General features: G+C 28.1%; 2 protein-coding genes across 4 annotated transcripts; one reads left to right on the forward strand and one right to left on the reverse strand.

The window, feature by feature from the left end:
• Positions 1 to 381: 381 nt before the first annotated feature.
• LOC132939509 (transmembrane protein 94) lies at positions 382 to 12,080 on the forward strand. The gene is made up of 24 exons (XM_061006707.1): positions 382 to 696; positions 781 to 1,049; positions 1,115 to 1,308; positions 3,259 to 3,531; positions 3,604 to 3,798; positions 4,548 to 4,709; positions 4,771 to 4,945; positions 5,020 to 5,251; positions 5,336 to 5,429; positions 5,667 to 5,896; positions 5,997 to 6,220; positions 7,403 to 7,527; positions 7,626 to 7,795; positions 7,939 to 8,073; positions 8,136 to 8,258; positions 8,326 to 8,455; positions 8,520 to 8,728; positions 9,924 to 10,101; positions 10,183 to 10,303; positions 10,837 to 10,961; positions 11,034 to 11,295; positions 11,363 to 11,456; positions 11,521 to 11,682; positions 11,748 to 12,080. Exons 1-24 carry the CDS (start codon positions 590 to 592, stop codon positions 11,818 to 11,820), a joined length of 4,062 nt encoding a protein of 1,353 aa, XP_060862690.1. The 5' UTR covers positions 382 to 589; the 3' UTR covers positions 11,821 to 12,080.
• A 1,213-nt stretch (positions 12,081 to 13,293) lies between these two features.
• On the reverse strand, positions 13,294 to 17,186 carry LOC132939512 (uncharacterized). Of its 3 annotated transcripts, none has more exons than XM_061006713.1 (6): positions 17,052 to 17,186; positions 15,731 to 15,885; positions 15,606 to 15,663; positions 14,332 to 14,439; positions 13,550 to 13,672; positions 13,294 to 13,477 (listed from the first exon to the last, which is right to left on the reverse strand). In XM_061006713.1, the coding sequence occupies exons 2-6, from the start codon at positions 15,803 to 15,805 to the stop codon at positions 13,350 to 13,352; spliced, it is 492 nt and encodes a 163-aa protein (XP_060862696.1). In that variant the 5' UTR covers positions 15,806 to 15,885; positions 17,052 to 17,186; the 3' UTR covers positions 13,294 to 13,349. The 3 variants fall into 3 exon arrangements, with proteins under 3 accessions (XP_060862696.1, XP_060862695.1, XP_060862694.1); XM_061006712.1 differs by lacking the exon at positions 17,052 to 17,186 and adding an exon at positions 16,779 to 16,907; XM_061006711.1 differs by lacking the exon at positions 17,052 to 17,186 and adding an exon at positions 16,257 to 16,659.
• Between the last annotated feature and the right edge of the window lie 85 nt (positions 17,187 to 17,271).

A 17,271-nucleotide genomic window follows, 5' to 3' on the forward strand; every position in this document is an offset into this window, starting at 1 on the left:
ATAGATGTTAAAAAATATTATAAATAAAGATAGTTACATAGGCACGAATATTTTTTATAAGCATTTTAAGTTCAAATTTTGACAAAATTCGTCCAAATCACGAAAATTTGCAATTTATTTATTTTGTAGCTAATAATCGAAAATTCATAAAATCCACAAATTAAAAATTACTGATAATTTAAAAATAATAGCACAAATAGCCGATAGGTAAGGTAGGTAGGTAGATTATGCAAAATGCAGATGAAAAGAAATAGAGTTCCTCTAAAATTGAAAGGATTCTGTGATAAAATCACAATGAAGAGAAGATCAGCTCTACATCGTGGATAAAAATATAAAATGAAGGATAAATTGATAACATATAATACTGATAAGTTTTAACATAAACACTTAATTTTATCAATTTACAATAAATTGCTTTCTATTTCTATTTTACACTTAGAAAATATAAATACAAGTAGGTATAATGTAATAGTATTACAATTCACAAATATTGAATTACCCACAGACAGTTTGGATGTTATCAAGTAAAAAGTATGTAGCTTTTATTCAAAAATCGCAATAATGAAGAAGTTGTAGTAAAATAAAAGCAATGACTACCGAAGGGCTTCCAGGATTGTCAACTACTGAAGCTTTACGCACATTATATAATGAAATATTGTCGCTCAGAAATCATATTAAAGATCAACACATACAACAGTACTATACTAATTTTTATTTTATGTCCTGTTTAGTAGTAATAATATAATAATAATAATAATAATAATAATACATTTTGAATAGGGGAAAAGACAGACTATGGATTCAAGATGCATTGAAACATAATAGTCCATTCACTAGTATCTGTTGGATTACTGCTTTGATCATTTTTGCTTGTGGTTTTTCATTGATCATCATTAGTTTAGTGTATGATGAAATGTGGTATCTGTTTGATGACGGAATATTGATATTGATATTGTTAATTACCAATCTTGCTACTGTATTATGGGATAACAAATTAAGACATGAAGAAATGTTCACCAAGCTCGATCATGTGATGAAAAAACTTAATTGTAAGAAAATGTTAAAATAGTTAAAATAGTTCTTAAAATTAATTTTTGTTTATTCTTAACTGAAGGCTATAAAGACAAATGCCATTGGAAGAAAGAAAATTATCCACATTTATGTATGCCATTTTCTCCATCAGTTACTTTACAATGGACTCAACGTGATGGTGTGCTAGTAAATTTACCTTGGGCATTATTGGTGAAAGGTGATATAGTACTTTTGAAACCAGGACAAACTTCTCCGTGCCATGTTTCCAGGCTTAGGGTTTGTGATTTATAATATACCTGTATAGTGTATACCTATACTGTTATCTACAATTAAATTTATAAATACTCTTGGTAACAATACCATATAGTTAAAAGATATTTGAAAAATGTTAATTACCTATTTTAGAATTTTTGATTTAATGTAAGTAATGTTTGTTTGAATAGTATTATTTTTATTTCAAGTCATCAACAATTTTAAGTTTTTAAGGATCTAAATTTAATTAATTTATAACAATCTTCATAATAAAATGTTTTTAATTAATTCAATCAGTACATATACATTATTATTGAACACAAACTATCATTAAGATGATAATATTTTACCATTGAGTATATATTTTATAATATATATGTTACTGTAAAATCCCGATTACCAGGTAATCCTAGGTTTTACTTTTTGTACCCAGTAAATGCTGAAATTCTTAATTTTATTCGGACTTTTATCCTAGGATGTACAAATTGACTTAGTAAAAGCTGATCAATACACAACACATGACATTTAAGCTATAAGGTGCTTAAAAATTATAATTATATATTATTAAAAAAAACTACTGACAGTTAATAAAATTCCTTTTTTTTTTTTTAAATGGCGTTTATTGAAATTTACAATCTGTACATTATATACAATAAGTAAATATAATATGGTATAGTAAAATAATATAAACATAGCTTTGAGTTCGCAGTCGAGTCACCTTTAACAATGAATTAAAATTTTTATGAGTAATATAAATGTATTTTATAGAATAAAATTCCATATAAAAAAAAAAAAAATTATTTTAAAAACAGAATTATTATAACTAACCTGAATGAAATGCTGAATTTTTCATTGCTTGAACAAATCGTAAAGATTCTGACCATTTTACATTGTAATTAGTTTTTATCCAAGCAGCTATCATAATTTCTATGTCTTGATTAGCTCGTTCGACCGATCCTTGAGATTGGCTGTAACAAGCTTTGCCATGAACTATTTTAATGAGGCCACATGTGACATACACTGGTAACAATTTTTTTTACAAATTCCCATTATCCAGAGTGTAGCATACTAGGAGCTCCAAAGAGAGTGAATATATCTTAATGAAATAATTGTTATTAATCGTTGCAAGCAAGGATTTTTGAGGTGTGATTGACAGAAAAAATGTACAACTTAAAATGCATTTTTTTTTTTTTATGTACAAATAAATGATAGTTCTGTTTTTAAACACAACGTGTTAGTAAAAGCCCGAACAAAATTAAGAATTTCAGCATTTACTGAGTACAAACAGTAAAACCTAGCATTAACTAGTAAAACCTAGATTTACCTAGTGATCGGGCTTTTAGAGTAACATATATAATGGATTTACTTATACTACTTTATGTTAAGAATTGTATGATTTTTATACATACCTAACAGTGGTGTGTAATAGTATTTGAAGCTTGGTAATAGCAAAAAAAAAACTGTTACAAATGTAAATTATAATTTAAAAATAAAATCTTTTTTAATTAATCATCATAATAGATATTGTGAATTTGTACTTAAAAAAAAAAAAAAGTGCGGTAACCGAAAATCCGCTTCTAATTAATGTATTTATAATTACTCAATGCAGCGCTTCCAACTTCTGCATAAAACTGTGGTGCCTACTGTATAATGATACAGGCCAGGTAATAAAAATCCTGAGTGCTTCTGTTATATTGCATACCTAAATTACAAAATAATTCAATTTCATAATTTATTTTTTCTAATTTTTAATATAATACAGATAACGGAGTTATATTATATCTATAATGAAAACTTATGTTACAACATGAAATATTGTCAATTGACATTTTAAATTTCATTTATTTATTTCATTTTTTTTTTAAGCGACATATGCCCACTGGCTACCTCATCCTGACCACACACCACTGATACCTAACAATTATTATTTGTATTATACATTTCTGTAATAAAATGTATTTTTGTTGTAACCAGGAAAAAGATAAATGGGCTCCAGCAGAATTGACTAGATGGGAAATATTTAATCCAGATATTGCATCTGCTATGAAAAACAAAACCGCTGTACCAACTATGGTATCTCGCAATCCATTAAAAAATGTTGCATATGTTTTAAATGAAACCCCATATTTAAATAATTTGAAACTTGCTTTAGAACTATCACAAAATAGACCAAGTAGCTTTTACACAAAATGCTTATATTTGTTACAAATAATATTTATGCAAAAGTTTGCTGCAGCCACCTTTTTGGTAAATATATATATATATTATTTACCAAAAATGAAACTAAAATTGTTTACATGAATTTTTTTTGTCATTTAGGGAAGTACTATTTTAACTGTTTGGTGGCGTTGGTCTTATGTTACACTTTGGTTGAAATCTGGTACTTGGGTATCAATGTTTGTTGTAATCCCAATCTCTATACTTATTCCACTTCTACCATTGATGTTGCCAATTGCATGGACACTCATGACATGTTATGGAAATGCAGTACTACAATCATCTTCCATAGTTCAGGTAGCTAAAATATAATAACTAGATCCTTTCTCACAACCAATATTTGTCTTAATTAATCTTTGTTAACCCTAATGTTGAAAACTAATACATTTTGATAATATTTCACCATACAAAAACATATTTACTACCTATTTGGCTATTATATATATCATAATATTTATTTTATTAATATTTACTATTAATAAAATATTTATTTTTTCTATTTGTTTCATCTACATATAATCTAGCATAAAAATTAGTACGATGTTGTTATAAGTCAAATGCTCTACACTACTGTATCATTATTGTGTTATAATAAGTTTAATAAAATTGAATCATTAGTTGATAGTGTTGTAGTATTATAAATATCTTCATAAAGGTGTTTTCACATTAGATCCTGAATATGAATGAATGCTACTGAACGAACCAATGTAAACAGGCTAGCTAAACATAAATTAATGTATTTGTTTGGCTTGGAAGCGTTTGCTCCAAAGGCAGTCTGATCAAAGCGTTTGATATTCATTCAAATTTGTTAAGTAGCGTTTGTTTGTTTTTAGGCTCTAATGCAAATAAACCTGTTAATGGTTGTTTTATTGTAATATTGTACTAATATTAAATTTTCTCACCTTTAAATTTTTTGAACATCATGAATTACTAATTGGTTGATAATCTTAATTTAAAATGAATCATCTCCTCCACCATACTAAGCAAGAACGCTTTATATATATGTTAGATATTGTATTTTATTTAAATATATTATTTTGTTTTAGAAAAATAAAGATCTTTTTGAAGAAACTGAAACTGAAGCAAAAAACAACTCTTTAGAATTTTCATTTAGGTATTTATTGAAAAACTTTTACTCTTGTGTACTTGGAAATGGTAGTTTTCTACATAGATCTACTAATCTATTGCATGTTATGGGATCTGTTACGGTAATTTATTTAAATTAATATTTAAATTAAATACCAATTTCTTATTGTTTATTTGTATTAGGCTTTATGTTGTGTGGATAAAAAAGGTATACTATCATGGCCTAATCCAACCGCTGAAAAAGTTTTTTTTTTACAAAATCCTTCCAAATCGTCATCAATTTCTAATTATGTAGATACTCCTAACTGTAATAGAGAAACACAAAGAAAAAGTTATGATAGTACTATTCAGAATCAAGGTATATGTTCATAAAATAATATAAAACTTACAGGATTTTGAATTATCAAGACTCATATAATTAATTTTAAACAGAAAGTTATACAGTAGAAGTGCTTGATCTGACTCATGACCGGGGATCAGCATGGAGATTACAATTTGATGATGCAACTTGGTCAAATCATATTACTTCTTTGAAGCCTTTAGGTCTAGCAGTACTATTAAATACTTGCAACCCATCAACTCATGCTCATTATGCCCAATTTTGTGCACATGTATCTTGCCAAGCTTTATATAGTGAAGTGCTTGTTCCTGTTACCAACCGAAGGTAAATTATATTTAGTTTTTACTACAACTATTAAATTATAAAAAATAATCTTTTACTATTATTAATTTTGTATGTTACTGTTAGATGTCTTTGTGAATTAGCTCGACAAATAGGATTTTCAGAATCTGCTGATGATATTTTTGAACTTCAATTACAGTTATCCACTTATAGACATGTTGTAAGTTTTTGTTTACAACCTACTATACTCCGTCCCACTATAGAAGTAGACCGTTTCGCGCATGTAGACTGACGGGCAACCCAAACTGTTGCATAGTTTCACCATGTGACAGTCGGCAGCTGTGGGAATGAGCAGAAAAAGACGAGTTTTGGTTGCCACCCAGTCTACTTTTCTCAAGGGACGGAGTATAGTTGTAGTGGCAAAAAAATTAAATAAATTATTGAATATGAATTTTAGCAAGCTGATGCTGTTCGAAGAGATATTAAATTTGCCAGATCATTACCAAATACTACCAAATTAAAATTTCCATTTCCTCACATGGTGTGTGTAGGATTAAGAGAGAGGAGTATTGGTAAAGCTGCAACAAGTTTACAATTATTCAGCCAAGGTACAGCTGACATAATATTGGATGCTTGCATAGATTTTTGGGATGGTCACGATCTCAGTCCTATTTCTCCTTCTGTTAGGTATTTATAAATTTTATAACCGAGCATTTATTATAGTTGTAGCCTATAGCCATTGTTTGTAATAGTCAACCACATAAAAAATAAACTATACTGTCTATAGGAAAAAAGTACTAGATTTTTATCAAAGAACTAGTTTAACAGCTTACTGTACAGCATTTTCATACCGCCCACTACCATTACCTCCTGACAAAAGTTTCTCAGAAATGTATTTGGAGTTACCAGCTGATTGTCGCCAATTATATTCAAAATTATGTCGTAGTCCAACACCACATCCGTGGACATCAACAACTCATAAAATAAGGCAACCACAATTTCATTCTTCTGGCAAGTATATTTTATGTAACCATTTGATAATATAAAATATTATATAGGGGACGAGGTGGCCGAGCGGTCTAACGCGACGGATTTGGCACAGCCGGTCCGAGTTCGATTCTCGACCACCGGGCGGCATTTTTCTCCGTGCAAGTCACGGTGTCCGGAGAACAAGTGCCGCCATCCCCCACCCGGGCATGGCAGATACCTACGGGTGCCCAATCAAAAATTCTGCCAAACCCAACACACACGTGTTCCTCCCCCTACCGACTTAATAACCTACAGTAAAACTAAAAATAGCTAATGGCCTCAGCTGCCGGGCTCAAGATCAATTTAAAAAAAAAAAATATTATATAGTAATACAGAGTACAACAGAAAGACCTAACAAATGAAATAACTTTTGTTCAAATCAAAAATACGTATAGTATAAACAATTTTATTATTATTTTTAAATACTGAAAATAAAAAGTTTAAAATTTGATAAAAACTTTGTTTGTAAAAACATTCAAGTCGTGTAGTTTATGTTTTACTATTTTTTGAAATCTCATTATTTTTGTTAAGTTGATCCAGTCATAAAAAACATTTTAAATTCAAAAAATATAATTTTTTTAAAAATATTTTATTACAATTTTTAATTATGTAGGTACTTGTTCAAATCTAAATATTTTTTTAAAAAGTTGGTACTTTTCAAATTAATGAGTTACTTCAAAAAATTTTGACTTTAAATAAAATCATAATACATAAACCACGCTTGACTTAGATATATATTTTTACATTCAAAAGTTTTCTAAAAACCGGATTAACTAATTGGCCGATTTGAATTTTTTATTTTCAGTATTAAAAAGTATATTGAGAAATTAAAAATGTTATATTATATGTGTATACTCTTATCTAAAATAAGAACGCACCAGCTTTACGTAGCAAAACCGGTTTTTCCCTTGGCCGCCTGGTACGTTCTTATTCTGGATAAAGTATAGCACAAGTCAATAAGTTATATATATATATAAAAAAAAAATATTGATTGGAATAAAAATGATTTTATTTGTCAGGTCTTTCTGTTACACCATGTATATATTTGTTGATAATAACAATGCTCAAATATTTTAATTTAAGAGGTTATAATATATTTATGTTTCATATTTGTAAATTTACTATGATAATACTTATTTGATAAATGCACAATTTATATTTCAGATTCATTACTATTTGGTGATTGCAGTGAATATAACTCAAAAGATGTAAATTGTTGTTTTGAAACACAATGTAATCAAATATTTTTAGGAATGGTTACTATGCAGTATCAACCTCAATATGATATGGTAAAAATTAAATGGATGAATAGCTTTATTTTAGTTATATATATATATATTAAATATTAAATAAGTAAATGTAATATATATTATATTAAACTGTTTAGGTTCAACTGATTGAGCTATTGGAAACAGCTTGTATACGATTCGTTCACTTTAGTAAAGAAAATGAACTTCGGTCTAGGGTTTTTTCTGAAAAAATGGGCCTGGAGAGTGGATGGAATTGTCATATTTCTTTATTAGGTGATGCTCAAACAAGAACTCGTCTTGACCCTAGGTACTAATATTTTTAACGACTATTGTTTTAGAAGTGTTAAAGTTTTTAATACTAATCCGTCTAATTATTGTTAAAATGCACTATTTGATTTTATAACTATTAGCACGTAAATTTGAGTGTTTGTATTTTGATTTTGAATCGAGTGAGGGTGCAGCAACTTGTGATGACGAAACTAGCTTTTTGATACCACTAACATCTACTAGTCAGTCGAAGAAAAAGCTTGCTGATTATGAACATAATTTATCCGCTGATTGTTTTCCTCCCCTCAATATAAATTGGTAATTTTAATTTTCATAATAATTTATCAGGTACAATATTTTTAAATAATATAATTTTTCAGTACGGCTCTCAATATGTCTCGTACAATTAGTATGTCAGCACCAACTGCTTTAAATATGGATTATGCCCAAGTAACGATAGAACATGATGGAGAAAGAATTATAAAGCCAATGCTCATTCAAAAGTATATTAATGTTATAAATGTTATTTATATTATTTGTATAAATTATGAGTAACAAATATTTTTCAAGGGACACCCTTTTCAATGATAATAGCAATGTGGTTGAAATAGAAAAAAATGGGGAAGAATGGCACTCACTTAGCTGCATGTCTGATAGTACTGACCAAAGTGCTCCTGTTAATTTTGATATGTATAATCGAGTAAATATTCCTATAAATACCCTTACATTCTGTTACCTACTTTAATTGATAATAATATTTATAGGCTAAACTGCCTCGTGGCATTGAGAACATTCGACCTCATCTAGAATGCATAGACAATGTTCCACTTTTAGTTTCATTATTCACTGATTGTACTCCAGAAGCCACTAAAGAAATGATATCCATAATGCAGCAGTATGGAGAAGTTGTTTGTGTACTGGGATCATCTCCAAACGCTGAAAATATTGGTATATTTATGCAGGCTGATGCAAGGTAATTAGATATTTATTTAAAGTATACAGATGCAGTCTTTAATGGTAAATACTCATTTTCTCAGTAAATTTTTAAAAATACATTTTTATTTTTCAAAGATTCGACAATGAAAATAAATAAGAAAATGAGTATTTTATTTGCACATTTTATTTACTAATTTTTATAATAATTATTAAATGCACATAATTTAATCATTATTCGTGTCTTATTTTACTCATATATTATCTTATATAATCCAATATTTTGCATCTTAACAATTTATAATTTTCAATTCTATGACATTTTTCTTCTATACTCATGTACTTATTTAAAATGTTATTTGCTTTAAAAACTTAAAATTTAATTTAAATAATATATTATTATATATTATTTAGCTTTTGGTCACTGTTTTACTTTTTAACTATCATTTTACATTTTAAGATAAACTTTAATGCTCTAATGAAAAGAACCAATTGACAAAAATATATTATTTACAAAATTATATTTGTGGCATTTAAATATTATAAAATATATTAAAAATGGTTAGATTACAATACAAATTGAATTATATTAATTTTAAATATATTATGGCTTAGTTATCCATACTTGTATAATAAACAACAAAATTATAACTTAATAGTTAATATATATATTAGTTTTATGTACTAACAACAAATATTTTTTATTTGATTAAACCTTCTACAAATTCTTAAAATTTCAACTAAGTAGGAAACATAAATGTAAACATTTAATTTGTAATTGACTGTAGGATAAATGCATATCATTGTTTTATACATATTATATAATGTATAGTGTAATAAATTAAGGTTTTTGGATAGCAGTTCTTAAATTGGGCAATCGCATAACATTGCTCACCTCAACACAAGAAATTATATGATATGGACATTTTAAATCTAACACAACAATTATTGCATTGAAGAACTGTTTATTTTGGGCAGAATATTTTATAAATTTTTCATATTTTTTTAATATTCTAAAACATGCAAATTTTTTACAATTGGTTGATAAAAAATAACACTGAGACTTAGCTGTGACTATACTAAGCTCTCACATTGCAGTCAGAATCTAAACACTTATTGATACATATATTTCTTTGAAGTTTGATTTTTAACTATCCATATAAAACCTATTTGGAATGTCTCATTTATATTATAAATGGTTTCTATAATTATATTTACTGTTATATTAACTATAGTCTTGCTATTGAACCGATCTATCCACAAGTGTGTCAGCGAATTAGCATCATGCAACAACCAAGCCCAATAGATGCTCCAATATCTCCAGTGGGTCTTTCTGAGTTATTGAATTCTCTTCCTTGTTGCCTTTCACTTAATCGTCAAGATCCATTACCAGTGTACCATCTTATTATGGAAGTAATTGATTTAAAAAAAGTTAAAATATTTTATTGAAGTAATTATACTAGTTCAATGTCTTAATGTTATTTTATTTCACAGGGAAGATATTTAATGCAAGGGATATGGAACTGTATTCAATTTTGGACTAGTTGCATGGTTTCGCTTAGTTTTCTTCAACTACTTGCAATTGCTCTTGTATTACCTCCTATTTTATCAGTCGGTTTGTAATTTAGTTAATTTCAATTTTATTGTTTCTGTAACCTACCACAAAAGCTTTTTTTTAAAGTTGTATATATTGGAAATGTTATTGCATAAAAATCATTTTTATTCTATTGTTAATTTCCTTGTAGATGAGCTTTTATTTTTTTATAAAAACTAATTTTGTATAAATGTTGACTGTCATACAGGTATACAGCTACACAAAAATGGTTTTATTTCAATGATTCAATATACTTTGAATCATAATTTTGATCACTGTGTCACATTGATAGCTTTACTACAGCTAATAATATAAGATTTGACTACTGTCCCTCTGAGAATAATGTTTCATCGGTAGCTATTGGCCCATAAAGCATAACTATTTTTGTGCTGCTGTCGGCGGCTATATGAAAGTTAAACTATTAAAACCGTTTTCATTGCAATTTTTTACTTTAATACTTTAATCATGGTTTATATTTTAATGTTTAAAAAAATTCAATCAGAAAGCTATTTACTTGCTGTTTATTCAATCATAAAATTGTAATTTATCTTTAGGTCAAATATTATGGCTCACGTGTATTGTTGTGCCTCTACTGTCAGTATCATTGGTAGGAGGTCCAACAGATCCTGAAGTTATGCAAAAACCAACTGGAAAAAATCAATGTTCTATTACATCTGAAGTAAGTTAAGTTGTTTTATTATTTAAACTTTTAATATTAAACTACATTACATGTACGATTAAAATGTTATAGTTGTCTTATTACGTAATGTGGTTTTATGGCCTGAAATTTTTACCGGTTGTAATTAATATGGTGTTGCTGTTTATATGGTCACTGAGTCAAGCTTGTGATTTGATTTTATCTACTACTAATAATAATTCAACTATTGAAATTCAACAATGTTGGTATGTATATCCAGATCCAAAAGAAACTGAATGGGGAGGTTGGTCAAAATTTGAGCCCACTATTATCAGTGTACAAAGATTAATGTTGCTTTTCCTTGTGATGCATTATGGTAATTAATATTTTGAATTTAAGAAGAACAAATGAAATATTTACTATTTATTGATATTGTATTACAGTTACCATATCTCTAAGTTTTGTTCATCGGGATTATTTACTTTGGAAACGAACTATACATTTAAATAAACCTTATTTGTTTACTTCATTGTTCATGTAAGTTTCAAAATAAACTAAGCTTATTTAATATTTAAGATGTCAATTAAATTTATGAAAACAGTATTCTAGTTCAATGGGCATACACAATTCATTATGAATACTTTAATAGTATTGAAAATAATATTAGTATTTCCAAACTATCTGTAATGACTTTTATTATTGGGTTTGTATCTTTGTTCCTGGTTTTCATTGTTAACGAGATTGTTCATTGGCAAGAGATAAGGTTTGTTCATTCTAGGTACCTTTGCCTATATTTTTATTAAAATTAATTACATATTATTATTCTAGGTCGAATGTGCGTTATCAAAAAAGAGCAAGACTAGATTTTGGAACTAAACTTGGTATGAACTCTCCATTCTAAAATAAGAAATATCTATTATTTCCCTCGTTAGTTGATGTTAGGTTACAAGTAGTTAATGTATGTGATATTAATATTGTTATTAATTGCGTTAGACTGAACATTATAGAGTTCTACTTATATAAATTTTTGTAAATGTTTCAAATAATTTAAGTAAACTAAATAATTTATACTAATTTAATATTTATGCTTATTTTTAGTGCTTAGAATTATGATTGTTATTTACATAAAATAAACGTCCATTTTTACAATTAAAACAAAACTTCTAAGTAATACGAATATGGATTTTAAAATACGTCTAAAAAGGACTGATAACAATGATGCAGTTAGCTTACAAGCAACCTCCCTATTATTCATATTAGGACCCTTATATCACTGAAACGTCGTATACGAGCAGTCTGGTAACATTCCAGATATCCAATAAACATTATTATAACGCACTTGCACTCAAACTTAAACACCTTCTTGGTAACCACAGATCTGAATTCTATGAAAACTATACATCATCACTTACGTAGTTACGTAGAATAATGGTTCACTTTGGAAGACTACTAGGAAACTCATATGTATTCATAATCAACCTTCTACCTTGCGTAACGATGATGGTACCTGGGCTATCCCTGACCAAGATAAAGCAAACATCTTTACCAAACACTTAGAAAACGCCTTCCGCATCATAATATCCATCACTAAACAAAATCAAAGAAGTTGAAAGTTTCCTCGGCTCTCCACTACAAATGTGCCTTCCTCCCCGAGTGTTCTCTCATGGCAGTCTATTTTAATATTAAAAACTACCCTTAAAAAAATTTCTACGCTTTGATCTTATCGCTGTCAAAGTCATCAGACACCTACCAAAGAAATCTATCATATTCCTCACACAAATATACAATGCAATCTTCAGACTATCTTATTTCCCAATCCCTTGAAAATATTCTACCATAATTCTTCTATTGAAACCCAAAAATCCCCCAGACACCCCAACTTTATATCGACCAATCAGTCTCTTTCCTATATATATAATTTCTATATCGCTAATTAGCCTCCCACTATGTTCAAGATAATCTACACCATTGATTAAATATACAATTGATTGTATATTTAACCAATGTCTACACCTTCCCCAATCCTGGTACCAAATATGAGAAGTAAAAATGAACAAGATCCAACCTATCCATTGTATTTTTACACTTTGACAGAAAGTATGTGAGACCCTACTTCTTAAAATCAACCCCATCACACAGTCCAATTCGTACGCTACCTTCGGGTTAACATCAATCATCAACAAACTTGGTGAGCTCAAAAAAAAATATTATTGTTCACTTATTGACCGTCACCGTCTCTTTGTCTATTCTTGACTTCCACAAATATAAAACTACCGTATAGACCCATTTACTTCTAGGCCATACAGCTATAGCCAATTAAAGTTACAACACTGTTTTAAAGATACATACAATACACATACAAAACACAAAACAGTTTATATAAATAAATATTTGAAATTTATTAATGATTGAAAAATACAGTTTAAATTTTTATTCATCACTATCAAGCATGGAATCAAGCCAATGCCCTGAATCATGATTTGTCATTTCAATTTTATAATCATCTTTAATGGGCATCTTTTGATTTTCAACTAAAATTGAGTCATCTTCACTAGTATCTACAATAAAAATTTACATTATAGAAATATCAAATATTTTTCATCACAATGAAATTAAAATGTTCATTGTACCTATACTAGTAACTGGATTTATTTCTTCTTGTAGTATGTTAATTAAAGGTTTCATATTTCCCAATATTCTTTCTAATTCTACATTCGATTGAATATCACAATCAAAAGGAATATTAATAACTTCTGTAACATTTAAAATTATAATAATAAATTGTGTTTAGTTATATATTTAGTTTATTTTAAACAAACAAATGTATATTGATTTTAAATTAGGGAAGTGTAGGGTATGAAGTAATGAAGTAATTCTCCAGAAAAACAGAGGTTTCCAGAGGTATAAGATTTAGTTTGTTCTTTGATAATAATATTCCAAAAATTGAAGAAAGAATTATTGTATAATTCTAATATGATTAAATTCTATTTAAAATTTAGATTTTTAATTAGCATTTGTTTAATACTTAAATGTATTTATACAATATCTTTAGTTTAGGGAATCAATTGTTTAGATTCTGCTTGGGATATACAACCCTTGCATTGATATAAATCACATATAATTGTAACTTGCAAAACAGAAACTTAATTATTCCATTTAGAATCTAAAAAAAACTTAATTATAATACTTTTTCTAAAATAATTTTGGTATTATTAAATTTCTAATCTTCAATATTAATATTAGTATCTTTAATATTTATAATTTATACTTCTTTTATTATTAATATGACTATTCATTTTTACATAATAATATGCAAGTCAATGTCTAGAATCAATACATATAATTATACATATTATAGATATTAATGTGGTAAATAGAATAATTGTGTTGGTAACATATGAATTAATTTTACCTGAATTAGAATCATTTTTCAGAATTAATTTATTTGTAGGTATGGCTGCTTGAGTTGCTTGAGTTGGCAATAAAGTTTTAATATTTAATAATTTTGAATTAAATTGTGCTAAAAATAAAAATATATACATTAATCCATAATATACAAGATTATTCATCAAGCAAGCTAACCCCCTTTTCTTCAATAATGCGGTTATTCAAAATCTGTTTTTTTAGAATTTTTAATCTATAAGCATAAAAATGAATGTATGTCTGTGTGTCCATATTACCATGGCAACCATTCATATATTATTTTGAGATTTTTGGTGGAATTTTTTGCTTATAAATGGTTGTTATGGATTTTGAAGCTATTATTATAATAATTATTGGTTGCCGGGCAACCAAGTGCACGGGATCATTTGGTACAGAGATAGATTAGACTTCTCGGCAGAAGAAAGGCTAATTTAAAAAGGGAGAAGACCAGCCGGAGGTGCTCAAACAGAGATTTTGAGATTTGTGATGGAAATTTTTGTTTAGAAATGGTTGCCATGGGTTTTGTAGCTATTATAATATTAGTTATTGGTTGCCAATGGTTTAAAATGGTTGCTATGGTAACCGTTATATTATAAAATAAAACATATTATTCATATAGTCATACAGAGTTGGCATTTTTAATGGGCTACAAAGTGTACAAGATCAGCTAGTTATGAATAAAACCATAATATTTTCTACTTCTTAAGAAGTGTCTTGTGATTATGATTCTGAAAGTTTTGACGTATCAGAATTAAACTTTGAACGAGTAGTTTTTGAGGTATTTTACTTTGTAAATTAAGATACGAAATCCATGATGATGGATTTTGAAAATGGTTTAAGTCAAATCAATACTAGATCTAATGTTACATCTATTTTATATTTTTGTAAAGCCATTTTTAAAAACTATTATCCTGAGTACGAACATTTCAATAACTGAAAAATTACTCGTTCACATTTTGAATTGATACATAAAATGTTTAAAAAAATTATTCTCTTAATAATTTACAGTAAAAAGAGAACCTCCATCATTTGAAGAACAGAAGTGTATATCGTTACAGGGCACTCCTTAAGTAATACCTTCGATTATAAATACTAATAGTAAATAGGATTTATAATTAATGGTAACACAAAAAAATTCAAGTATTAGAATAAATTTATTATTAAAAGAAATAAATTAGGGGTGAGCTGTATAATGTTTAATATACCAATTTGGAAATATATTCTTAAGTTAAATATTTGATAATTATTGTATTATTTACATACATTTATGCCGGCTCAAAGCAAGAGATGATTCAACTTCAAATTCTTCTAATTGCTCCACCTAAATTTAAATTTATTACGATTTCAATAAAATATTAAAATATTTACACATGTCTAGTTAACCATACAGTAAATAGTTCAACAGGTATGCCATGTTGTATATTAAATGGCACACTAGCTATACTTGCAGCTAAATGTGTCATATCAATAGAACCAAATATTCTACAATCTTCTTGTTCTAAACCCCAATTTTTTTCAGAAGAAAATTCAAAATGACCACCACCTATAATACCAAAAGAAAAATTAATTAGTTGATAGGTAGGTAGGTTTTGCAATTTTTTTAAATAACAATATTTGTATAAATTTGAGTTAATTCAAAGCATAACGACTGTGTTCCAAATATTCTTTTTAAGAGTTTTCAGACTAAAGTAAATCTTAAATGATTTATTATCCACATAATTTTCATAATGTTATTTATTGGTTTAACTAGTATCAATTTTTCATTTTTCATTTGTCAGGGGTTTCTGTTACAACCTCTATTGGTAAGTTTTTTTTTATTTTGTTTTCACTGTTATAAACGATTAGTGACAAAAATACGTTTTGATTTCTATCCATCATTTCTACACACGAAATGTAATAAAAAAATTGTTTTACCTTGATAAACGTTAGTATTCGAATTACAATGGTCGGTCATATTGATACAATCCTATGGTTAACTTTGAATCGTTAAATTACGTTTAAAATCGGTAATTCTACGATTTGCCTAAACTCAAACAATGCAGACACGAACATACGAGTAGATATTAAAAAATAAAAAAATCGACGCTAACAGTCAACGCTCAACGCCTCAAGCCCTCAATCACAACTGGCCCAACAACGATCGATTAACCAACCGTTCGATCGCATATTATAATTTATAATAAACTATAATATAGTTGTTGTAGTCGAGCCTAGATAATATTTAAATTAAAGGCTCTCTATCACGAATTAAGATGATAGATTAATTCCGATGATCGTACTCTCTTAAATCGTGGTCACAACTGGTAACTCACAACTCTCCGGTGTACTCTGTTGCATGTCAATTTAACAGCCAATGAAATGAGGCGAACTACAACCTATGGCTGGGAAGGGTGGGATGCGCCAACCCAACCAAAATTCGTATTGTTACTGACATACCTATCTATTTTCGATGTTGTCATGTTGTTGTGTAGTCTTGGTCAGAAGTCATAATAACAAAATAATAATAAAAAACAACAATAATAATAATGAACATCTGCTACGCGATACGATACGATACGATTTACGAATACTATAATATGATACCGATACGATAAATAATTGCTTTATGCTCAATGCTGTCCGGACACACACCGACGACATCTATACATAATATACTATTTACAATAGTAATTGTTAATTATATTTTAACTCTAAATAAAAGAATTTCACCGTCGTCACTTTTTGCGCCGGAACTCTGACGAAATCGAGTGGAATTATAACATCGAAATAATATATTTCCGTCGAGTGACGGACCTTAGCCGAAATCCGAAGGCCCCGTCAACCGCGTCTGTTCGCACGTCTTGCTGTCTTCCCGTGTGCGAATTCGTCCGGTTAAATCGTTGGTAAAACGAACTTTCATTAGATCATTTGTGTCGTTTCATTTTATATC

The sequence above is a fragment of the Metopolophium dirhodum genome, chromosome 2, assembly GCF_019925205.1.
Source record: "Metopolophium dirhodum isolate CAU chromosome 2, ASM1992520v1, whole genome shotgun sequence".
Classification (NCBI taxonomy): Eukaryota; Metazoa; Arthropoda; class Insecta; order Hemiptera; family Aphididae; genus Metopolophium; species Metopolophium dirhodum.

Excerpts from the sequence above, each read along its gene's own strand:
- LOC132939509 (XM_061006707.1), top strand. The coding sequence starts at position 590 with ATGACTACCGAAGGGCTTCCAGGATTGTCAACTACTGAAGCTTTACGC. Across the intron at positions 4,710-4,770 it reads ATGTTATGGGATCTGTTACG|GCTTTATGTTGTGTGGATAA; the intron begins GTAATTTATTTA and ends TATTTGTATTAG. Across the intron at positions 8,259-8,325 it reads AAGCCAATGCTCATTCAAAA|GGACACCCTTTTCAATGATA; the intron begins GTATATTAATGT and ends ATATTTTTCAAG.
- LOC132939512 (XM_061006711.1), bottom strand. The coding sequence starts at position 16,296 with ATGACCGACCATTGTAATTCGAATACTAACGTTTATCAAG. Across the intron at positions 13,673-14,331 it reads GAAAAATGATTCTAATTCAG|AAGTTATTAATATTCCTTTT; the intron begins GTAAAATTAATT and ends TAAATGTTACAG. Across the intron at positions 13,478-13,549 it reads AAATCCAGTTACTAGTATAG|ATACTAGTGAAGATGACTCA; the intron begins GTACAATGAACA and ends TTTTTATTGTAG.